This window comes from Pezoporus wallicus, unplaced genomic scaffold, assembly GCF_028554395.1.
Source record: "Pezoporus wallicus isolate ANWC-B61680 ecotype Strahan unplaced genomic scaffold, APGP_CSIRO_Pwel_v1 contig_5879, whole genome shotgun sequence".
NCBI lineage: Eukaryota > Metazoa > Chordata > Aves > Psittaciformes > Psittacidae > Pezoporus > Pezoporus wallicus.
In genome coordinates, this window is record NW_026637549.1 from 1,843,267 (window position 1) to 1,866,428 (window position 23,162).

General features: G+C 39.7%; 1 protein-coding gene across 3 annotated transcripts in view; it reads left to right on the top strand.

The window, feature by feature from the left end:
- HDAC9 (histone deacetylase 9) overlaps positions 1-23,162 on the top strand; it is a 385,328-nt gene that overhangs the window by 108,454 nt on the left and 253,712 nt on the right. Inside the window, exons 1-2 of one of the 3 annotated variants that reach the window (XM_057406210.1) lie at positions 1,381-1,539; positions 2,472-2,534. In XM_057406210.1, coding sequence (XP_057262193.1) covers positions 1,488-1,539; positions 2,472-2,534 — 115 coding nt within the window. In that variant the 5' untranslated portion in view covers positions 1,381-1,487. Of the gene's footprint in view, positions 1-1,380; positions 1,540-1,829; positions 2,006-2,471; positions 2,535-23,162 lie in introns of those variants that run through there. The other 2 variants (XM_057406209.1, XM_057406208.1) reach the window with 2 other exon arrangements.

The window sequence follows — 23,162 nt, forward strand, 5'->3', positions numbered from 1 at the left end:
TCTTCTGCTCTGTACTGTGAAAGTACCATGTATTTCCCACAAAACACTTGGGTACTTTAATTCGCAAATGTGAATGATACCAAATTGTTAGCTGTCAATATGTGATGGTATGTGTGATGCTCATCCTGGTCTTGCACTGTAACATCCTGCCAGTTGCTGTGCTGCCAACTGTGCCCCTGTTCTTGCCCTTGGCAGAACTGGGTGTATGCTGCCTGCACAGCTTTGCTGCTTCCCTGGGAGGAGTGTTCCTGGGGAAAATGGGGGAGGGGGAAGAGGGAAAGCAAGGACAGAGGTGTGTTGAGCAGCAGTATGTGCTAACTTGAAGATCTTGTAGGGAAAACCCCTTTGTCAGCTTCTGTGGTAGGACAGCATCTCTGGGGGACAGATCCTAACTGAGCAGAGCCAGGTCATTCGGCACATGAAAGAAGCAAAGGTTTGGGATGATGGAGGAGACTTGAGCCACAGAGCTCACAGGTGCCATCGAGTTTTCTGACATCACAGTGCTTTGTTATTGCGAATCTTTTCTTCAGTAACACTATCAAGATAAGTTTGAAACAAAAACTATTGCCCTTGGCTATGATCTACTGGGTTAGTTGAAGAGCAGACAGACAATCCTTTTGCAAAGGGCAGAACCAGGCCTCAAGTATCGGTCAGATTCTTGTGCCTTCAGGAGCAAAAAATGCTGGAGATAGTTGAGAATTTGGTGGATGTCTAGAAAGCTCTGAGATGCCACCTCTGTTGGTTTCTTGATTACAGTGAGGAATCAGTGTCCCAGTGTCTGTCGTTGCTCCCCTAGAGCAGGGGCATAGAAGGAGACAGAATTTTGGCAGGCAAGTGGTCAGGCTGTTGTATCGTATATGTAGGTAGTGACAGGCTTTGGTCACCTGTGTTACCAAAGGCAGAGTAGGACCCAGAGAAGTAAAGTGCTATCTGTAATAGTGAAATGAAACTAACTCAGTGGTAGGTATTTTAATCGGCAAACAAGACACACAATGTCTGAAATATCAGTATGAAAAATAAACTTCACAAAAACCTGCCGGGATGCAGAGGAGCATCGTGCTGATGCACTGTCAAACACTGCTCTTCTGAAACCACATTGTCTTGTAAAACTGAGAGACGCCACACAAATTGCCTAATGCTTCCAAAAATAAGCATGAGCTGCTCAGCCTCTCTCCGAATTTTAGCAAGTCAACCAAACAGTGCATAGTCGGTCAGCGTGTCTAGCATGCTGTGCCGCAATGGGTGACTTACTATAAGCATTGTATCAACCCTGCTAAATACGGAAAGGCGCCTTATAACTACGCGCACAAAACCCGGTCCCTCATTAGCATCTGCCCCCACATTCTGCTCCTCCATGAACCCCAGCGATTGCTTCTGCCGAGGCGAGGCAGCCGCAGGTCCCAGGGGAGCAGGCAGCAGCCTGGCTCCCGCGCCAAAGCCAACTGTGGCGTAGCCAGAGAAACGGGCAGCAAAAATAGAACAGCAGGATGGCTGCATGTGGGCGAGGCACAGACCACATAGCCAGCAAAACCTCCCGGGGTATTTTAGGACTGATACAGAGGCCGTGGCATTTTGCTCATTGTTCACAAAATACGCTCCGGAGGTGGAGGGAGAGAGTCCCGGGGGAGGGGTGTTTCTGTCCTGCTCCCTGCCTTCCCTTCCTCCCTCCCTGGCGTCTCCCCACCGAAACGGGCTGGGCAGGGAGAAGGGGTTAATCACACTCGAGGCCGAGCGGCGGAGCGGTTTGAAAGACAGCGACTGGACAGCTGTGTTTGCTGTGGTATTTTTAAACGCATTAATGCAGGCTCCAATCACTCGGCCATGCTTGACCTATTTTTGGCTCAGGCCGGCCATTGTTCTATTTCTGCCGCCGCTGGGCCACGCGGGTGTCGATTCAAATGCAAATGAGTTATCGCTGCTGCTCCCGCCAACTTTGCCCAGCTGAGGGAGAGCCGGCCAGGGAGAGGAGAGGGGTATGGGGACGGCAACGCTGGTCCGGGCTGCGGTAAATCCGACTCAGCCCTCGGGGGCTCCCTGTCCCTGCTAAGGTGGCTCACTCGGTTTGATGGTTTGTAGGAGGCTGTGGTCCCCCCACCCCACCAGAAAACCTGAAGAGCAGAGATATTGCTTCATTTCTTCTTCCACCTGCCGCTGGCTGCCTGAACGCAACTGCTCAAACTCGGCGGCACGCAGACCCCCGTGTGCTCACAGTCCCCTTCCAGCCGGCGGGGGCTGCTGGGAGTGCATTTGGGGGTTTTTCCCCTCCCGATAGATACTTGTGCAAATGCTTAAACATTGCTTGTTGCTGAAGCGTATTATCTTACAAGCCTCGCTGGAGGAGGTAGAACTGCAGAGGGTCGTGCCTGACACCCATGTTCAAGTGCAGTGATGAATCTCTTGTGTAGCTGAAGCACAGACCAGTTGGAATATGCTGCAGACAATTTATGAGAGTGAATCGTGTTTTTCCTCAGATGGGGTTTCTGGACGCGAACAGCTCTTGGCTCAGCAAAGAATGCACAGTATGATCAGCTCAGGTAAGAGACAGCTCGGTACTTCAGACTTCAGTGGCTGACCAGGAAAATACAGCCTAGCCCAACAAGAAAACACCCTTCCTTTAAAGAAGTGAGTTTATTTTTGTGGGGTTTAGGTAAGTTGCTAGATAATTATGGTAGTATGGTAGCAGCTGCTGCTTATGCAGGGAATTTGTCTCCTTCAGCCTGCTGCTTTCCAGCCAGAGCAAAACGCTTACAACTGAAATCTAGTTTGGGATTCCTTGTTTGTTTTGTTGCGTGGTTGCAAAATGGGGCTCATGGCACAGGCTTGTTCACAGAGAGAGGCTTCCTCAAACAGACCTTATCAGGAGGCTGCAGTTAGAGCCCCTCATAAGGCAGTTCTGGTCATATACCAGTTGTAAACAGTGTTTGGTCTTTCTGTCAGTTCCCTTTTCTCCAGTTTGCATACAAAGGGAATTTAATACTAATCCCTTTCTTTTTTTCATTATGGTGTTGCTTTAAAATGTCGTTAATATGCATGGATTATTTTGTAACTTAAAAAATGTTTGTGAACCTAGCAATGACAGTGTATGTAAAGACTCTCTGAGATGTTAAATTGGATTTGTTTTTTAATGAAGATAATTCAAAGCTGCTGTGAAAGAACACTGGACATATTCTCACGTATTAGAAGCTACCCTTGTAATTTTGAGTTTCTTTGCTAGCTGTGTTTGACTTGCAAATGATGTATGGAGAATCAATAAAGTTGGAAGAATTGTTGCCATTCTGATAAAATGTCATTTTAAGCTAAAAAAAGTCAAAATTTCAAATAACTTTTGTTCATTCTCTCTTAAATTCTGTGAATTCCAGTTCTGTTTTTATTGGACTGAAACTCTGTCTTTTGTGGCACAGTGGTATCTGTTTGATATGTTTTTAATCCTATGTTTCTGAATTTGTTTTTCATAACATTGGGTTTATAAAGGACCTTTATGTAGAATGCAGGGTGAATTGTTTATCTGTACTTTAGACTTGGTTTACCTTGCTTTTCCTTTTTCTTTCTTTTTCATTTTATTTTTTTCTTCTTTTTCTTTTTTTTTCTTTTTCAAGTTGGCAGTGTTTCTCATTTTCTAAGATTAATTATGTGTGTAGGCCACAGTTCTCTTCACGTATTGCCTGTTCTGGTACACCTGTTGAACCCATGCTTTTTTTTTAAAAAAAAGAACTATTTCTTTGCCTGTTTTATAGACAAAGAACTTGCGTTTTTACTTGTGTTTCTTTCTTACACACAATTTTAAAGCAGACTTCTATTTTCAGATACGAAAATAAATTCTGTGAGATTGTGTCAAATGGTAATATCTTTCCTGCTACAAATGATAGATGTATCTTAACCTCATGACTAGTGTTTTTCAACATAGAAAGGCTACCTCAACATGATTAGAGACTGAAGGAGGGAATGAGAGATTGAAAAGCTATTCTGTGCAGGTAAAAATCATGAGACTGCCTAAGGGGAATGGAGCCTTCCAACTGGTAATGTTTAAGATTGGCAGTTTTTCTCATTCTATATAAGACTGTTGGATTGGTTTTTGGAGCTCAAAGAATTACTCTTCCTCTGACTTCTTAGAAGACGTTTATCACCAGTTACAGTTACTTGTCAGTGACAGAAATCAGGTGCAAGACTTGTTTACAAATATGAACAAGGAAGCTTTTGGAAAAGACAGTGGGTAAACACAGAAGTTTCTTTGAAAGTGTTACAGTTCTGCAAAGCCATTCTCAGTGTCAGCATCTGGTTCAAGAATAACTGTTTTTCTTTCATTTCTCTGAGCAGCTCCGCAGGTGTCCAGTGCTTTTGTACTGGTCAAAGAGATAACACTGACTGCTTCCTTTCCTTCCTGTTGTTTTTTTGATTATTTGCTTGGTTTTAATACTTGTCAAGTTAGCTGTACAGAACTGAAAATCTGGGGGTTTAGCTCATTTTGCTACCTTGTATCTGACAGCTAATGTTGCTTGAGTAACAGCAGTTTTCTCATTCGAAACGTTTGAAACAGAAAAAGTGAGGTAATTTTCAATAAGTTTGCAGCTCTGCTTTTCTTCACTGAAGAAAGAATATCGTGTAACAGTTGATTTTTGTCTGCTATTACATTAGACCCATATAACACACAGGATTTCCACTGCAGTGCCAAGTAGAAGGGGGGGGGGGGAGCAGGATTTAGACTTAAAACAAAAACACACACACAAAAAAAACAAACCCAAAATACCTTAGTCAAAAATGTTATCCAGGTAAAATACATTTAAATATATATTCTGCAGAGCACAAAATATTCCTCAGTTGGCCTTTAAAATACACAACTAGACTGCAAGTAGTTGACATTATACATAGCCTGCAGATTAATTCATGTCACATGAAACCACAGAGCCCTGTGCTGGTGTTGGTTGCCTTCAGTTCCCTCAAGTTCACAGTCTCGCAGGATCAGGCAAGGGTCTGGTAACTTTTCAGGTACTATCTCTCTATGTTGCATATAGGGGAGAAAGAATAGCCAGGGTATGACGATGTGCTCTGGTGTTTGGAGTAGCTACAATCAGTCAATTGTGTTTTGCTTACAACAGTGTCCTTACTTTAAAGTTATCTTCACTACATGAATGTGACTTTTGCTCAGGTTAAGAATTTGCCCGCTTTTAAGGAAAGATCCCTCAACATTTACACTCTGCATCCTTGATATTCTTAAAGTCTTTCAAGCAACACAACTTAAACCCTCAATGGATTTTTAGGTTTGCTAGTTTCCAGATGCAGTGGGCATGTATTATGCAACTCTGATTTTAAACTGGACTGGAGCCATCCCTAAAGAGGGCCGATTCAATAGCCAATTGATACTTACTTGAAAAGCAAACTGAGGAATTTCTGAAAATAGCAGGCATAGAACATACTTTTGTCATGTGAAACAGTTCTTCTGTATTCCCTCAATCACTGCTTTGCCTGTCTGTCTCTCTCCCTGCTTGTAAATCATACTATGAATGAGATGATCTGGATAGGTACCAGTCAAAATCCTAATTATGAATGGAGCAATTGAGATCCGCACTGACTCAAGAAGCTGTGTAATTTGCAGGCACCTACACCTTACTGCAGAGAGCAGTTTCGGCTATCTTGGGAAGAATGAACTAGATTCTCCCATATGATATTGCTGCTCTAAAATGCAGCAGTAAGTGCTATACATCTTTGTTTAAGATTATGACATTGATGTATGCTTATTTGATACCATCATTGTTTTAGCATCTCAATTTAAAAATTAGATCTGGAATTGCTGTTTAACTATGTTGTTGCTTTTACTTTACTCCAAAAGTCTCAACTCCCATGTGTGTGCAATGCTACAGTGGATCCTAGCATTCAGTTGGCCTCTTATCTTACAACAGTACAGGTAATAAACTGTAAATTCTGGAAAAGAAGCATTTGATGTGCACAGTCCGTGGAAGAATGCTCATTAAAATGTAGCCAATAAATAACTAACGCAGGGCTACATTACTCAAATAGATGTTAGTTTTGTGAAGGAGAGAGAACCTACCCAGCTGTGGTATCTATAGATATGGGACTTTAAGGAGTAATTCCAAGTTCATTAACTTGGTATAATTTATTTTATTATGCTATTTTCCGAAAGGGTAATGTTGCTGTGTTTGCTTTGCTGGCCATATTTTGACATAGAGCCTTGATCTGGCTTGCCTAAATTCCACCTTGGCTTTTATTGGATAAGGCATCCTCTGCTTCCTGCGCAAAGCTGTTGCATTGAAAAATCAAGAGTTCAAGGAGATCTTGAGCTTAAAGCTTTGGCTTGTCACCAAGCTGACAGGTGACCTGAGCAAGTTATGCAATCCTGCCTACATCAGCTACGCCTTCTGTGAAACACAGGCGTGATACCTGTGATACCTGTCAGGCTCAGGAACCTGTAGAGCAAAAATGTTCTAAAGGGAATATAATGATGCAGAATGATTAATTTGATTGAATCCATCTGCCTACATGCTTGCAAAACACCTGCAATTTCACAGATGTAGTAAGTGAATGTAGTCGCACTATTTTTTCTCTGCATCGGTCAGGAAATTCGAGCTGTGTTACTTGAATACAAATGACAGAATCAATGCTATACACATCATGTTGTACATGGGTTGACAGGTCCTCGTGAGCTATCTTCCCTCAGTAAACACTGAGGTACAAAATTTGTCTCATCTGTTGTATCTATTGCGTGGCCGAATGACCGTGTATACGTGTTTGTACACATGCCTTTATATTGCCTCAGAGAAATTTTTTTTGGTGTTCGCTGTCCTGTTTTTTTCTGCTCAAAAGAAACTTTCATTTGCTTAACCGCTCCTGTGGGGAGATTGCAGAAAGCCAATTCATTTCAAGGTTTGCTTTGCTGTTCATGAAAAACTTCACATATTTACATATCTGAATCAGGTAATGTAAGCTTCTTAGAGAAAGCAAGATGTGGCATATGTGGTATCTCGGGCATTAACTTTTCAGAGAGAGCGAGAACAGATATGCTGAGCTTTTGCTGTGCGATTCTCTTCAGAGTAATGAAAAAAATTAAGTTTCGGAAAGTTCAGGATAACAGCCAGAGAGGCTTTTTCAATGCCTATTGGAAAGCCTAGGTAGAAAGTCCTTCATAGAAGCAGCTGAAGGGTTTGAATTAATTGTTACAAGAAGAGAAAGGCCTTAGCCTTAACAATACAATGAGAAGAGACATGCAACACAGACCTGCGTGTAGCTAAAATCGCACTGATTTTGAGTAGAGCCTCTGCTCAGTGGTGTATGCTGGACAAGACATTGGTTATGAATTCACTCGTGGTAAAATGGAATTAAGCTGGGTTATTTTTTCGTTTTACGTTACTGAGAAGACATGAATACAGACCAATTTTACCAACTTCATGTGTCCTCTAATTACTTTTTCTTTCTTTAAGTCCCAGCTTCAGGAGCCATAAGATTACCTGACAGTCTTACTTTGTATTAGAAGATATATCTATATTGTAAGAAAAGCCTGGAATAAGAATTTTGAAGTACAAGATCGACAAGAATAGCAAGCTACAAAAGCTAGAAAGTAAATAAAAAAGAATGCAGAACATAATTTCAAAACCTCTTTCACTGTCTGTCCTGATAACTATTGAGCAGTGCATTTAATAGTGTTCAGTAGTGCTGGCACTGGGACGCTGTTTCTCCTCTCTTATTTTAGTTGTTCAGCTCTATAACGCGTATGGGTTTCCAATGTACTCAAATGCACAGTCTCAGCCAGTCTTCCCTCCTGTGGAACTATGTATAGAATTCATTGAGGTTTGCATTGAGGAACACTTGTAACTCTTCCTACTACCAGAGCTTTCATCAGACCTCTTATTTCTCTACCAACTGCCTACCCCCTCTCTTCTGCACAGTCTACAGAGAAAGCAAAAGCAGAATAGATAGCCTGCAAAGATATGTGTATACACGTATTAATTGCAGGTTTTGGTATAGATGATGGGGAAGTTTTCAGGTATAACTTCATTCTAACCTTTCCTAGCTACTGTTGTGGGTGGGTTTTCTTGTATGGTAGGTACAATCCAAAATACTGTAGAGAAACTAATGGCCAGATGTTATTGTTAAACACATGAAAATCTAAAGAGATCCAGTTCTGTGGATCTCTTTAACAGGCTGACTCCTCTAGGTCAGTTATTCTTAGCCTGGTTATTTTCATTTTATGGCATTACAGGTCTAAGATTAGCCTGTTAGGCGTTATCATGCCATCTGAGTTACCTCCTAATATAACTGTACACCGGAATGATTATTTATAGACAGAGCATTCTGTCATTTTTGCTTTATTTCTGGTAGTTTAAATAAAGAAGAGCAACATTCAAGAAAAACCACAGATTCCTTCCTGCTGCCAAAACATGATAACTGCCTGCTGAGGGGCAGGAATATTGTTTAAAATGTGTGCTTGCAGTAGATGCAAACATCCACTTTATCCCCCCTAATTCTACTAAAATGAGGTATCTCAGGGTACCACTGCTCCTGTCTCTTCTGGAGGAGGGAGAGGGGTGCCAGATCAATGCACTGAACAACAGGGAAGACAGGGTTGTGATTTCTGATGAAAACAAATATATCCAGCTGTTATTTTTAGGGGCTGGCACCATCAACCTCCATGTTCAGTGTGAACATGTCATATATGCACACAGCTCCTCCAAAATGGATCCATCTAGTTTTGTTATATAAAAGTGATGTCTGCTGTTCAGTTCCCCTTCCAGGTGCTTTTCACAGACACAACAGGAAGCTTCAGCAAATTGACACATTTTTAGCAAACCAGTTTTTATGGCAGCTTCACAAACATTTCTGCTCACAAGAAAAACTTGAATCCTAGACCAGAGCTGTCATTCAGAAGCACGGTAAGGCACATTCTCTCTGAAGGAAGTTCACTGGGATCTTTGTGCTTGCATGTGTTAACTAGGAGTAAGTTTTTAGTGACAGTTTAGTAAAGAGCAGCAAATATAGTAAAGTGGCTGGTCTTCAGCTGGGTGTCAGTGCAGCCTCTGGCTGTAGCTGTTGCTCAGAAAGCTGGCAATTTGTAAAATAGTGACATATTAATGGATTATGGTTATCTAATGAACTCTGTCCTTTCTTTTTTACCTTTCTCTTTTAGATAAATGACATGTTTATGTCTTTGTGCACATTCTGGGTGTAATCAGGGGGCACTTGATCTGTTCTGCCTTAAAATGTTCCCAGTGTAAAAAGGCTTGCAAAATCAATAGAAGTCTTTGCATAGTTGAATGATACAGTGCCAGTTTAACTTCCATTATATAATAAGCAGCTGATTTCTTTTTGTCAGGCTGGCAGCTCTGTGCATGACTGTGTAAAGGTACTTTGGCATTTAGTATAAACCGAGCACAGCCTACACATTTGTTTTATTTGTTTTGTGTCTCCCAGTTGTAAACTCCTTCTAGCTTGTGGAGTATAAAAACACAAGAGCTCCAAGAATTCCAGCCCTTTTTGGATGAATGTGCTTGAAACAGAGCATGTTTTATTCTAATGATAACATGTTCCTTCTAGTAACGAAACTGAGTATCATCAAAGGAGACATGAGAAGGAACAGAATTAATTCTTTGAAAATGCCAAATATATAAATCATGTTTTTACTATCAAAGACTATTGTTCTCTTTCATGATCCCTGTGGCTGAAGGTATGCATGCTACAGGGAGGAAACGCAGCTATTCAATTTCAGTGAAGTCTGGAATGGAATAATGAGGAAATTTCATGTTAATTTAATAATTTCTCTCAATTGTTCTGTTCTTAATCCAAGTTTCCTTTTTCTTTCTTAGTGCCCAAGGCCACCACCTTGTTGGTATTGTGCAGTAACAATATGAGAAGGAGAAGCGAAAATAAACTTTAAAGCTTCATCTTACACAGAGACTCTTTTTGGTGTTCTCTACTCCTGTTTACATTTAGTAAAATGTTAGTGATGGTCTTTTATTTACCTGTTCACAACTCCTTTTCTTGCAGAGACAGTAAGTTCTTAGTTCTCTTCATAGAATCATAGAATCACAGAATGGTTTGGGTTGGAAGGGACCTTAAAGATCATGTAATTCCAAACCCCCGCCATGGGCAGGGACACCGTCCACTAGACCAGATTGCTCACAGCCCTATCCAACCTGGCCTTGAACACTTCCAGAGATGAGGCAGCCACATCTTCCCTGGGCAACCTGTTCCAATACCTCACCACACTCATAGTAAATAATTTCTTCCTGATTATATTATCTGAATCTGCCTGTTTTCAGTCTAAAGACATTCCCTTTTGTCCTACCACTACATGACCTTGTAAAAGTCTCCTCTTCAAATTTCTTGTAGGACCCCTTTAGGTACTCAAAGGCTGCTCTAAGGCCTCTCAAGAGCCTTGTCTTCTCCTGGCTGAACAAGCACAACTCTCTCAGCCTGTCTTCATAAGAGAGGTGCTCCAGCCCTTGGATCAATCATCTTTATAGCCTCATCTGGATGTGGTCCAACATGTCCATGTCCTTCTCATGTTGGGGGCTGGCTGCAGTGGTCCAGATTGAGTCTTATGAGAGCAGAGGAGAGGAATCACCTCCCTTGACCAGCAGGGCATGCTGCTGGTTATGCAGCCCAGGACATATTTGGCTTTCTAGGCTGCAAGTGCCAAACTTCCAGGTCATGTTGAGCATCTTATCAACTGACATTTATCTACTTGTTTGAACTCTAGATCAACATCCCTATTGAAAAAAATGTGTTTTTCCTAAGCCTTGGGAAGTCTTTCTCCTATGGATACAAAAGTAGTAAAATTCCTGGACTGTTTTAAGTTTTTGATATTCTAATTGCATCTAACCTAGAAGTTTTAAAAAGCTTAAAAGAATACACAAATTACAAAATCTCCAAGAAACGCAAAATTAAATACATAGATTTTTTGGTATTTCATGCTGATGTGAAAAGTGACAGCATTAGTATGAGGCACAGAATGGTGTAAGAAATAGAAAACGGAAAATCATCAGTATGAGTCTCTGTATTAACATATATTAACATCTCTACTTCTACACGTAGTACATATTGTTCAAGGACTATATAGAAATTACTTAGATGCCTTAAAATGCTCATCATATAAATCCTTGCAGAGTAGCTGCTGAAATCTAGTGGGACCTAAATTCAGGAGAGCACTTTACCTTGGGAGTCCAGTAGATACTCACCAGCCTGTGTCGTGCATATGCTCAAAACTGTTCCAGGCTCCAAAGACAGATCCACTCATTCCCACACGCATGTCAGAAAGTTGGCATCCTTTTATTTGCTGTCACCGTTTTTTCTACAGGATCTGTTTCAAAAGAAGAAAGTTTTACTCTATTGTTTATTTTAAGAATAGTTAGCATAAAAGGAATGCCATAGGAAATAGTAAGTCTTACCTAGGTTTATTCAAGGAGTATGAGGGAAGGACTGGCAGGAACGAAAGAGTTTTGAGGACAATATGAGAGAATTTTATAAATGGAGTAGTAGTGCAGAGCTGTGCTATACAAGATATTGTTGTGAGGGAGAGTGAGAAAGGCACTGAAAGTGCAAGAGAACTGTGTAGGAGGTGAAAACGAGGGGAGTTTGACTATCCATGAAAAGCAGAAAAATACAGGTAAAGAGTTATGAAAACAATCAACTTCAACTGGGATAAGTTTCTGTCAAACACCAAAGCCATCATGAAGAAATAGGAATATTTTGGAATATGGAAACTGTAATATTGGAAATTTGGAATATTGGAATATTGGGAATTTGGAGAAGTAGCAATATTTTGGAATTGACACAAGTTGTTTAAAACAACTCAGGTCTGTGTTACTCTTGCAGTCACACAGTAAGCTAGTAATCAGGGATTTCCCTCACCATTGTGCAGACTATTTTTCTGTTTGTTTTTAGTTTGGGGTGTTGGGACTTTTTTGTCTGAGAATGAGTACTTTGTTTAGGGGAGATATAGGGCACTGAGTCTGTTTATGCATCTGCTGCAAGTTCTGCCACATTTCACCATCCAGACCTCCAGCCCACTGTAGCTCATATTTCCTGGTGAACCTGCAGAGCAGTCTCACCAGAGATTTGCCATAAGTTCCCATCACTGTGCTATCTGCACCATCCTTATCTTGCCTTTGTCACTTGCCCTAGTAGGCAATTTTCTGAGCTCTGTGCTTATTTTCTCTAACTTTTTTTTTCTTTTTTTTTTTTTTTTGGTCTCATGCCAGCACATACAGGGTGATAATGGGGCAGCTGAAGAACTTAATGGGGAAAGAGGGAAAATTACAGCATCAAAGGGCTATAGGCAAAGAAATAAAGGAATGAATGATAATGCAGCTGAGTTAAGTAATGGTTATGCACTGGACGATTAAGGATACTAATACTGACATAGCTATTCTGTTTAGAAATTAAATGGTTAGAAGTAGGAAGTAGAAAAAATTTCCCTAGGGCTAAAATTCTCAAACCTCCTTTAAGAGTGAATACCTCTCTCTGGTCATTGGTCATGCATATATACTTGTCACTGGTATGCATATACAATTACAGAAGATGTATACATGTAAGCTTATCACCAGTCATATTCCATCTCCCCTCACTGGGGATGTTTTGTTATGGCTGTGTTAAAACCTGCCAAAATTTTTGGGAATTCTGGGTTTCACAAGTTAGTTCAGATAAGCTTGAATGAGTGCCTAAGGCAGAGTGATCTTCCTCCTCCTGCAGCCACAGGAGGCGGACGTGCACCTGTAAACCTCCCCATCTGTCTGCTGTCCTTCATCTGCCAATATCCAGGGGTCTGCAGCAGCACACATTTGTTCCCAAAGACCTCAGGAACTCAGTCTTAAGGACCTAAGGTTTTTTATTTGCTCTGTGGAATACTAGGTCTGTTCTGGTAGCGACTAGGAGCACCAGGTGCAGGGCAGGTTATAAAACATTTAGCAGCCAATTTGACTATAGTGATCTCCTGCAGATTCAGAATTATGTGAGTGCAGAAATCTGGACTATTCCTTTCTTCATTTTCCTCTTTCTGCTTTTTTTTATTTTTATTTTTGTTTTAATTGTTGTAATCTGTGAATACTACATGTATGTGATTGTACAGATGTACAGCCTCAATACATCAGAGTGAGGGAGGACCGTAGAGATAGCAGCTGGCATTGCTGGGAAGAAGGAGCAGCGGTCTCATCCTCCCTTTGGTCTTAGGATCTCATTCCTCTGCTGAGGAGTCACATCCCTTGTACTGACACAGGTATTCATGTGTCCATTGGGTCTGATGGGATGAACAGCTACCCTCAGTTAAAATGTGCCTTCTGCTTCCCCATGCCACTGCAGGTGTGTAATGCAGTGTGGGGAAGGAGGGTATCATCTTCAGGGTTGGAGAGGCCACACCAGCTGTGGTCCCAAATACATGTCAAACTGCTGCTTGAGAAATCTTCCATGTCTAAAGAATATACCCATTGCTCCTCTTAACATTTAAAGGTTGGACCCTAAAATTTCACACCCGATTAGCACCTTGTTAAACTCCAGTTTATTATATAGCACTGTACTCTTAAGTAGAATTTACATTAATACTGTCCCTGTGAAGCTGTCAATAATTATGTTTCCTCATCCAAAGGGTAGATTTTATCTGTTACTTTGAAAGGAAAATACCCTACAAATATATGTTGTTTATATTAAGTAGAAAATTGTGTTGGCTTTAGCAGCCTGCACCAAATTCAAACATACTGGAAGCAGTAGCCAGCTGCACCTCTGAACCACTATCAGTCCTGATGCAGTGCCATGTGAAGAGTCTGCTGCAGTAAAGTCTTCATGGCTCTTGCATTTCATTTTTGCTTCATTCTTTTTTTAACCTTTCTCGTGGAGAAAATGTTTTGCCAGACATCCTCCTGCTGTAATCCCTGCTATCCTCATTTATTTTTGTAAACTTAGAGTGCTCCAGTATTCCTTTATCCTTTTTAGACAACCTGGCAATCAGTAGAATTCAAGTTATGGGAGGAGAATTTTCCTTCGTGTGATGCTGTTCCCTGGTTGCTACTCTAGGTACTGGTATCAAATACTTTTTATGTAAACCAAAACCATAAAATAACTACCAGATGCTGACATGCTACCAAATGCAGGTCAAAAGGACCATATAGTTGTCACAGTTGTTGCTGTTCATTTCTTACCAAGTGTGGTTTCAAGTTAAAGGTAGGGTCTGACTGTCATGGTTGGCACTGGGCTGTGCTGAGCCTGGTGGCATGAAGTGCAGACTTTTTTTTTTTGATCAGAACCCTTCAAAACGGCTTTGCTCTCCACAGTAACACCCAAGATGCCAGATCTGAAAGGAGATTTTCATTGCTGTTCCTTTGCTGTGAAAGTCTGTACATCTGAACTGGGGACCGCCAAAGACTGTATCCCTTGTGGTACAAAATGGAAAATGAGAAACATTAGTTAGTAACATTGTGTAGGAAATAATTTGTTGTGGCCAGCTGTCAGGACTTGGTATTTGACTAATTGTCCAAACTCTCAGTTGGGGAAAACTCAGCTTTCTCGTTAGATAACATGTTCAGGTGTTTGTGATTATAAATTCACTTATAAAGTCTACCCAGAAGACAGTAGTTGCTTTCTGCAAAAGAGAGGCTATGTAGATTAATCTTATATTTCTGCACTAAATCTACTTTGGTTTTGTATAACCCTTACTTGCACTCCCCAGAAGACCTGTAGTTATGCAAATAATTCTCATTTATAATATGTTTTTCCTCTTCCAATGTAGATGGATGGATGATTAGACGGATATTAATAGTATATGTTCTATGCAAAAAAAAAGCATAGTAATGCAAATGAAAATCAGACTCTTTCTGCTTATGAAAGTCGTTGCAAGCTCTTAATCATCTTAAATCCAATTAGCCTTTTCCTGTTTCTGACATGGCTCTCTTTGAGATAGGATAAGCGAACTGGAATATTCCTGATGACAGAGCCTCCTTGATGAATATAAAAACTTACTTTTATCCTGCTTTCTGTATTTCCTGTTTTCATTTTTTAATCTTGCTGTACATTGGCCACATGTTGTCACTGAGTTGTCTGCAATGACAGACATCTGTTTTTAAGGTTATATTAAGGTTAATGAAGCACAGCAAGGTATATTCTACTCATTCATCCCAATAGAAATAACCGTGCACATACAAAAAATGAATGAACTCTTCTGTTTCCCTATCACAAAGCTTTATGAGGACCTCTGGCATTCCTCAGAGCCTTCCATGAAATATCCTGAAGAGATTTGTTTCATTTGTGGTTTTAACCCAATCAGTCTTTTTTCCATTATTATTCTTTCCAGACCTCTATTAAAATAGCAATTACTGTTGCCTCACTGCGCTACCAACCTTTTCTTAAATTCAAAAAGAATACTTATTTCCCTTCTGCTTTAGAACTGTTTCTGATCAGCAACAGAGTTCTGGTAACTTCATATAAAAGCCAGAGCAGACACAAACTCCAGTGAGACACCTTGGGAAGGACATTTTAAGTCCAGATAATTCTGTGGACCAGATCCTTAACCGGTACCAAGTGTCACTGCCCACTCACATCCAGACCCTATTTTAGTCACCATTTTGTTAGTCCTGTGAAAGAATTTGTTAGGGTTTGTGTCTTCAAATATGCATGCAGTTATAATTCAAAACTCCTAACTTCATCCTACAAAGTCAGTTTGCATCAAACTTGATTTGTTCCCTAAATGTCTGTGAGATTAAAACAAGTCAAATTTAAACAAAAGTTGGCTCAGTTGTGGCTGTTAACGGAGGATATAGTTTCTGAGAGAACATATGGGGAAAGAATATCTCTTTCCCTTTCTTCTTTGAAAATAACATATGTGGCTCTTGTTTGGCTAAAATAATTTTTGCTAAAACTTTTGTGATTAATCTGTAAGATCAGACAAAACATTAACAATTTAAATTCAAAGCCACTTGTTTTAAAAATATCAGGAGATTAATGCAATCGCAGCAGTTTATTCATATCGTCCTTGACTAGCGTGTTTACAATTATAGCGGTATAAGCTGATTGTATTTAAAAAGAACAAAGTATTTTTGCTTCACCACTCATTTGCAGTACTGTCTGTAGATGTGGTCCAAATGTTTAATTTTTTTTTTTTTTAAAGAAGACTACAAATCTGATATAAATACTAGAGGATAAAACATCTGAAGAGGGATTAAGGGAGCTATATTTATAGTCTATAACTGAGAGGGTTCAAGGGACATGGGCACAGGCTATAAATAACTTCAAGGTAACAATATAAATGAAAGAAGGGAATTATTTGTTCTGAAAAGATGGTGAAGCATGGAATAATAGCCTGCAGCAAAGAAAAGAAAAGTTTAGGTTAGGTGTTAGAACTTTTTTCTACCACTAAGAGCTGTGGAAAGCAGAGACATAAATAGGTAAGGCAGGAGGCGAAAGCAGTACCTAAAGGACTAGCTACAGGTCCTTTACAGGTATTTGGCTGCAGATTAAAATTACTCATAGTTGGAGTTGTGTTACAAAATTCACAGGGCAAGACTTAGTAACACAAAACTTTTTTTTTGTTGTTTTCTTACCTGTTGTATTCTATAATGCCCACATTTCATGGTGTGCATTAATTTCCCATGAAGGCTATGTAGACAGCGTTCCTCCCAAGATTATTGTGCAGCTTTAACCAGATTAGGGGGTAAAAAATAACATCATTAGTCAATTATAACCTCATTTAGTAGCAGGATTATGAAGTTGTGTTATTTTAATCAAAGTGGCAGAGTCTCATGTTATTTCTTGTTCTGGTGAGAAGGAAGAAGTCCCTTCTTTTCATCAGTCCCTAGGTGAGATGGTGGCTTTTGAACGCTGTAACCCTTGGTTACTGGTAAGCAAAATAGCTTGTATGACTTGTACATGGTAATGTCAGAATATTGGCTATTTGTTGGGCACTGCTGACTTCACTAGAAAGAAATAGTTTTGGTAGGTTGCGTGCTGGCCTGCTTCTAAGTGAACCCTGATACAGCAGTGACAGAAGGAAAAAGGCGAAGAAAGGGCATGAACCACAGAACAAATTGTAGTGTTGTAACTCTCATGGCCCTCAGCCATAAACCTCTGAAAACAATGCGGTTCTAATCTAGGTCATTGCTTGTACACATTTTGCTTTATTCCTCCTTTGGTTCAGTGTGTCTGGGGAGCTTCCTAACACTGGGAATTTTATTTGGCAAGTTAAAATTTTCAGACAAGATGCTTTCACTGTAATCCAACTAAGAGTGGTCATGTCACACCATGCCATTGAGAACAAAAGAGAAGGCTTGAAAGACCAGAGTTATTTGAAGGTGGTGCCAAATGTGTTTGAGAGAGTGTGTGTGAGAGAGAGGGAGAAATTATAAAATCATAGAATCATAGAATAGTTAGGGTTGGAAAGGACCTTAAGATCATCTAGTTCCAACCCCCCTGCCATGGGCAGGGAAACCTCGTTACTGGTCTCCAGCCAGACATTGAGCCATTGACCACAACTCTTTGTGTGTGGCCATCCAGCCAGTTATTTATCCACTGAGTGGTCCACCTATCAAATTGATGTCTCTCCAGTTTAGAGACAAATCAGTTCAGTAAAGTTGATAAACTGCACAGATATATTTGGACCTCTACAAATGACACATCCCTTACTTGATCATTCAGCAGATGTATGACTTTTCCAGTACTCATGGGCTTTTTATGTCATGAAAGCAATAAGACAGGTTATTGCAATATGACAGTGCAAGTGCTGCAGCATTACATTAATATGACAACTGATTTTGCTTGTCTGACATGTAATCCATTAAGCAATAATGGATTTAAGGGACTTATGGCTGTGGTTGCTACATGCAGTAACCATTGTAAATATTGTTTAACATTGATCAAATCACACAGAAGTGTTCAGCTTGCATAGCTTCAAGAAGCATGTGTATTTATGCTAGGAGAGGAAGGTAGTTTCTGCTCGTTTCTGCCCGGGATTTCATGCTCAGTAGCCTATACACTTGAGCTGTTAGCATCACCAGACATCTCCATTGCTGTTAAATCAGGCAGGGTCTACTGTTGAATTAGAGGCTTTTGGGCACACCTGAACTTAAGATTTGTAACTAGGAGTGGATTGGATTTACTGAATAATAGCTTAGACCATGTGCCTTTAAACTTGAAGGCATTTAGTTAATACTTAGCTCTTTCCACTGTCTCTGCTCTGTACCCGTTAGCTGTTAATTTTCTCAGCTTTCAAAAATCTCTGTCTAAAGATACTTGATAATATTATTTCATGTAGATAACAGGTGAAAAAATGAAAATCCTGTGTGGCAGAGGGCAGCAGTGGTAGAAATTTGATTTTATACTCACCACCTCTTTTTGTCATCCTTTCTTGGCCACATTCAAAACCATATTTCCTCTTTGCCTAAATGGCAGCACTGGAAGCATAACTTCTCACTCAGTGGCCACCCTTTGAAATATGAAAGTGGTGCAAGATGGCTCTGGTGCTACAGCTATCATGTAGACCGGATACCTCTGGATTTGGGATAAGTTATTAGGAGAGTGCTGGTCATAGCCTTGGAAATCAGCAGTAATTTCCTGTTGTCTATCTCTGCAGAGCAAGCACTGGCTGCCCCTTGGAGTAATTTGCCTAATTTCACTCAGTGGCCTCAGAACTTAGATGTTGGTGTCTGGATATTGATAGTTTTCTGAGTACTGACAATTTCACTTGTGAAAACAATTTAACAAATGCTCTTTACAAAAGCTCCAGCCTTCAAGAGATTAAGCTGCTAGGAAATGAGAGATCTGGTTTCATTTATTAAAACTTTAGTATAGAGCCGTATATTTGCAGTGCGTGAAGCGTAGTATTTCTTAAGTTTTCTTTCTTCATGGGGTTTGCCATGATCTTTTCTTCTGCTAGTCTGTTTTCCTCTAAGCTGTGAAGTTTGTATCTTCTGTGCCATAAAAAGTGTTTCTCATGGGTTTCTTTTTGGGATAACCTGTACAGTATACATACAGCAGACCTTGCTGATGCCTCTTGGCATTCCCTGAATTACACTGCTATACACTGGCAGAAAAACTCAAGGGTGTTGGGACATAATAGGAGCTACGCATCCTTGTACACACAAATATACTCCTCCTATCAGAATGAGTGATGAAAAAAAGTGAAAAATGTGAAAGTGTTTATGATGTGGCTGGCTTGGGATTCTTTGGCCTGAAGGATGTGTTAAGTGTGTAAGATTTGGTTTTGTTAGTTATAAGGCCTCCATGCATTAAAAGAATAAAGAACCTTGGGTCATGCTGAAAATCAGAATGAACTAAATTTAGTTAAGAAAAAAAACCCTGTTAATTTCCCAAGATTATTAAGATGGCACTTGCATGTTTATTATGACTTCTTAGGTAAAAGAATAAAAGAAACCAATCTGCAGCCCATCAGATTTCCAGTGAAAATGACACTAAGATGAAAAGTCTCTTTGGCATCCATAGTGGCACATTTCAGAATTTAATGATTGTTATATTTTGAATGAGCTGTCCATAAATACTTTAATACATTTTTTTGCCTTTTGGCAGCTGTCTTACACTCTAAAAGTCCTTATCACTTTATTTATGTCACCATCTTGACTGACAGTATCCTTGTTTTCTATTGACCTTTCCCAAAGTTAAAGAAGAGTAAGTCAACTTTTCTCCCAATTTTATTTCTGTTGGTATTTTCTCCTTGTCCTTTCTCTATTCATGCAAAACTGTGGATTTAATTATTAACACCTTTGGAATGCTTGGACTCTTCTTGGTGTGGTGAAACCTGTCCTTATGAGTGGAGAAATCATTAAATGAACAAATCCAAAGAATTTAGAAAATAATTGATAATTTGAAAAAAAAAGTCATTTTGTTTATGTAGATTTTAGGATTCATTCAAATTATTTGGATAATTTGTCACAAAATAGGAACAGCTCTCAGTTACTCTAGTAACGTAGTCTCTCATAGTGTTCCTTATGGCATTTTTGTTTACTTGATAAAATGTATGGAAAAACTGTCTGTCTAGTTGGTGGGTGCCAGTTCCTGTCCACTTTGTTTTGTGATTTTGTTTCCTAAGTATTTCAAGATGTCGATCACTTATTCACAGTGATATGAATAGATATCCAACTTGTTCAAAATCTAAAAACTTATTGCTGATCCAAAATTAATGATCTTAATTTATGCCTGATGCCAACTAGTAAAGTCTGTGATTAAATTGCCATTTTCTTTCAATCACTGGTCTTTATATATGGAAAAATATTCAGAAAAGGCTAGCCTCTGGTATGGAATTTTATTTGCTTGTACTTAGGCCAAAACCAAATGTGCATGTGTCATGGCTTACATACTTTTACAAACTTGAAAAAGGAAGCATAAAATTAAGTACTATTTTTACTTATTATAGAAAGAACAAAATCACATGCTGATGTTATGTTCTTCAGTCTTTCAGGAAATATTTTATTGTTAGAACAGAAGCCCCAGGGCTGTCGTGCACAGCTGAGCCTGAAGTCTCTGCAAAACTACACATTCTTCCACATTCCTTCTGGCACCTGTGCCTACACTGCTGTTGTTGCTTGAGAAGTAAGAAAATTATATAGGCAATTAGGCTATGCTGAGCTCCCTGCTGCTGAAGCTACTTTGCTGTAAGTAAACAAAGAGGCAAATGAAAGCTGTTGTCCTGGTTTCATTACTGCACTGTGGTCATGCCATTGTTAAGAGCCCCAGGACATGCACAGAGGTCATTGTGGAGAAAGGGCCATAGTTTATTCAGTTAAGTCTGGAAATAAATTCTTGATAACAGGTTTAAACTTAAACAGGGAAAGTTCAGGTTAGATATAAGGAAGAAGCTCCTCACTATGAGGGTGGAGAGGCACTGGAACAGGCTGCCTGAAGAAGTGGTAAATGCTCCATCCCTGGCAGTGTTCAAGGCCAAGTTGGGCAGAGCCTTGGTCGATGTGGTCTAGGTTGAGACATCCCTGCCAGTGACAGAAGGGTTGGAGCTAGATGGTCTTAAGGTCCTTTCGAACCCAAACCATTCTATGACTCTATAAGTAAATTTAAAATGAAATAATGTGTTATGCCTATTAGGACTATATGGGCTTTTTCCTGCAACCCTTTGCGTATTCTAGTTCTTACCCAAGAAGTCAAGTACCCTATGTTTAAAGATTTAAAGAAGTTTTGAGACCCATAAACTTTTTGTCAGTCTGAAATGGTAGGTATTATAGCTGGACCTTACTCCATAAATGTTAGACAGAAGACCTTCTGTTGACAGTTTCTGAGAATGTCAGCTCAAGAGAAAGTTCCTTATGTTTGAAGAGTTAGGTGAAATTAAAAGAGTGCATAATAGCATTAATTATTACTTTCTAAGAATTAATTGCAATTCCTGTGGTTGGTAAAAAATGAAGCCGTATGCTCTCTGCTGTCATAGTAAATGTCACTAGATCTTTGAGCAGATTGAAAAGTTTTTTGTGGTCATAAGTATTCAAGACTTCAAATTAACAAGGACTTTTTCCAGTGGTGTTAACTTGCTTGTGTGATCATAATCTTATACTTGATTGCAGCCTTTGAAAGTGCTTTGTAAAAATTATGTTCCTTAAAGCAAATGTTTTGAGGAAGTACCTTTGGTAGGAGGGGAAAAGAATTTCTAGTTTTATACTTCAGAAGAACTTGGTGGAATTATTTGAATATTCAGGAAACAAGAGGACTCAATGTATGCAAAGCGTTGTATTAGATATACTAATTGTCAGTTACCTGGAATTGTGTTACCCAAGCTTTTCAACAGGCAAGGGCAAATGCATTTTAGGATAGTAAGGTGGAAAGATTATCAAGTTCCATAAGTTATATGATACACTTTCTTTTTAGCAGTTTGTTGACAGGAAAGAACTAGTCATTTATTTCACTGCCAATAGCGATTTCATTCTTGCCACTCAGCTTATCAGTATTATTGGTTTTTCTTCTCGGTTAAAGCCACATTTTTGTACCAGATTAGAACAGAATCATCATTGTGGCAGTCAAAGCTATGAGACTTACTTGTAAACAAGTTTATCTTTGAGATTTTCAGACTAGTGTGATGTGCCACTAACATTTATGGTTTAGAAGACAATGACACTAAATGTTTGTGGGGCTTGTGAAGGTGCCATTCAGCTGTCTGCTAAAATGTGGCTTCTTTTTTTTAACCCAGTTATTTTTGGCCAAAAGATTTCAACCATTTTTGAGAAAGGAGCTAGACAAAAATAAATGATTCTGTCCTTGAAATGTTCCATCAGTCTGCCTTAGTCTAGAGCATGGTGCTTTCTGTGCTTTAGATCTGGAACTAGATATGTGATACTTGTGGCTGAAAGGCGACTTTTCACTTTCTCTGTGCAAATCTATTTTTGTTGGCCAAAGTTAAATTGCAAATCAAGTTTTACTGTTATGTTGCTAATAAAATGTCAACGTATTCTATCTTCAATTAGCATGTTGTGTTGTCCTTTTTAGCAGTCTTGTTTTTCAAGGCAGGGCACCTGAAAGCAGCCCTGGTGGAATTCCAGGTGGCTTAATTGAAACCAGGAGCCTGTTGTATCCTCAGCTGTCTTGCAGACCCCTGCACTTAACATCACCAAGCATGGTAAGGAGTAGACTTTGGTGGAAACTGGAAGCATAAAAAAGAAAAGGGGAAGAAAGAAAACTGAATGGGGACAGAACCTACTGGTTGGCCAAGGAGTTTGGGTCTGGTTATGGACTACTGATGAGCTGAGGGCATAGTGGGAAGGATGGGGCGGGGTGTGCAATAGGAACCAGGAGCAGCTTGGGTGGAAGCAGCAAAGAGTGAGTAAAGAACCTGAGAAGGAACAAAAGTGCAAGAAGCCAGTAGGAATTTGAAATGTGCAATCACATCATGTTTTCTTCCTATAGGACTTCTTTGTTATCTACGAATCTATGAAAATGTTTCTATAACTTCATTGTTACATGCGGGGCTGCAGGCATTATTAACTTGACCCCATTTGTATCCTACTCACTATGCAAAATTTATTAAATTTCTTCATGAGCTCACCTTTTGCAGCTTTCCTAAATATTAATATATTCAGACAACACCTTTTGTGAAATGTAGGAGGTGGGTGATGGTGTGTTATAGATGGGAACTAAAGCACAGAGCATTTAAAATGCTAACATACCAGATATCCGTGAATTTATGGTGCCCACATTAAACAGATAAGGGCTTGAGGTTTCAGTGTGCT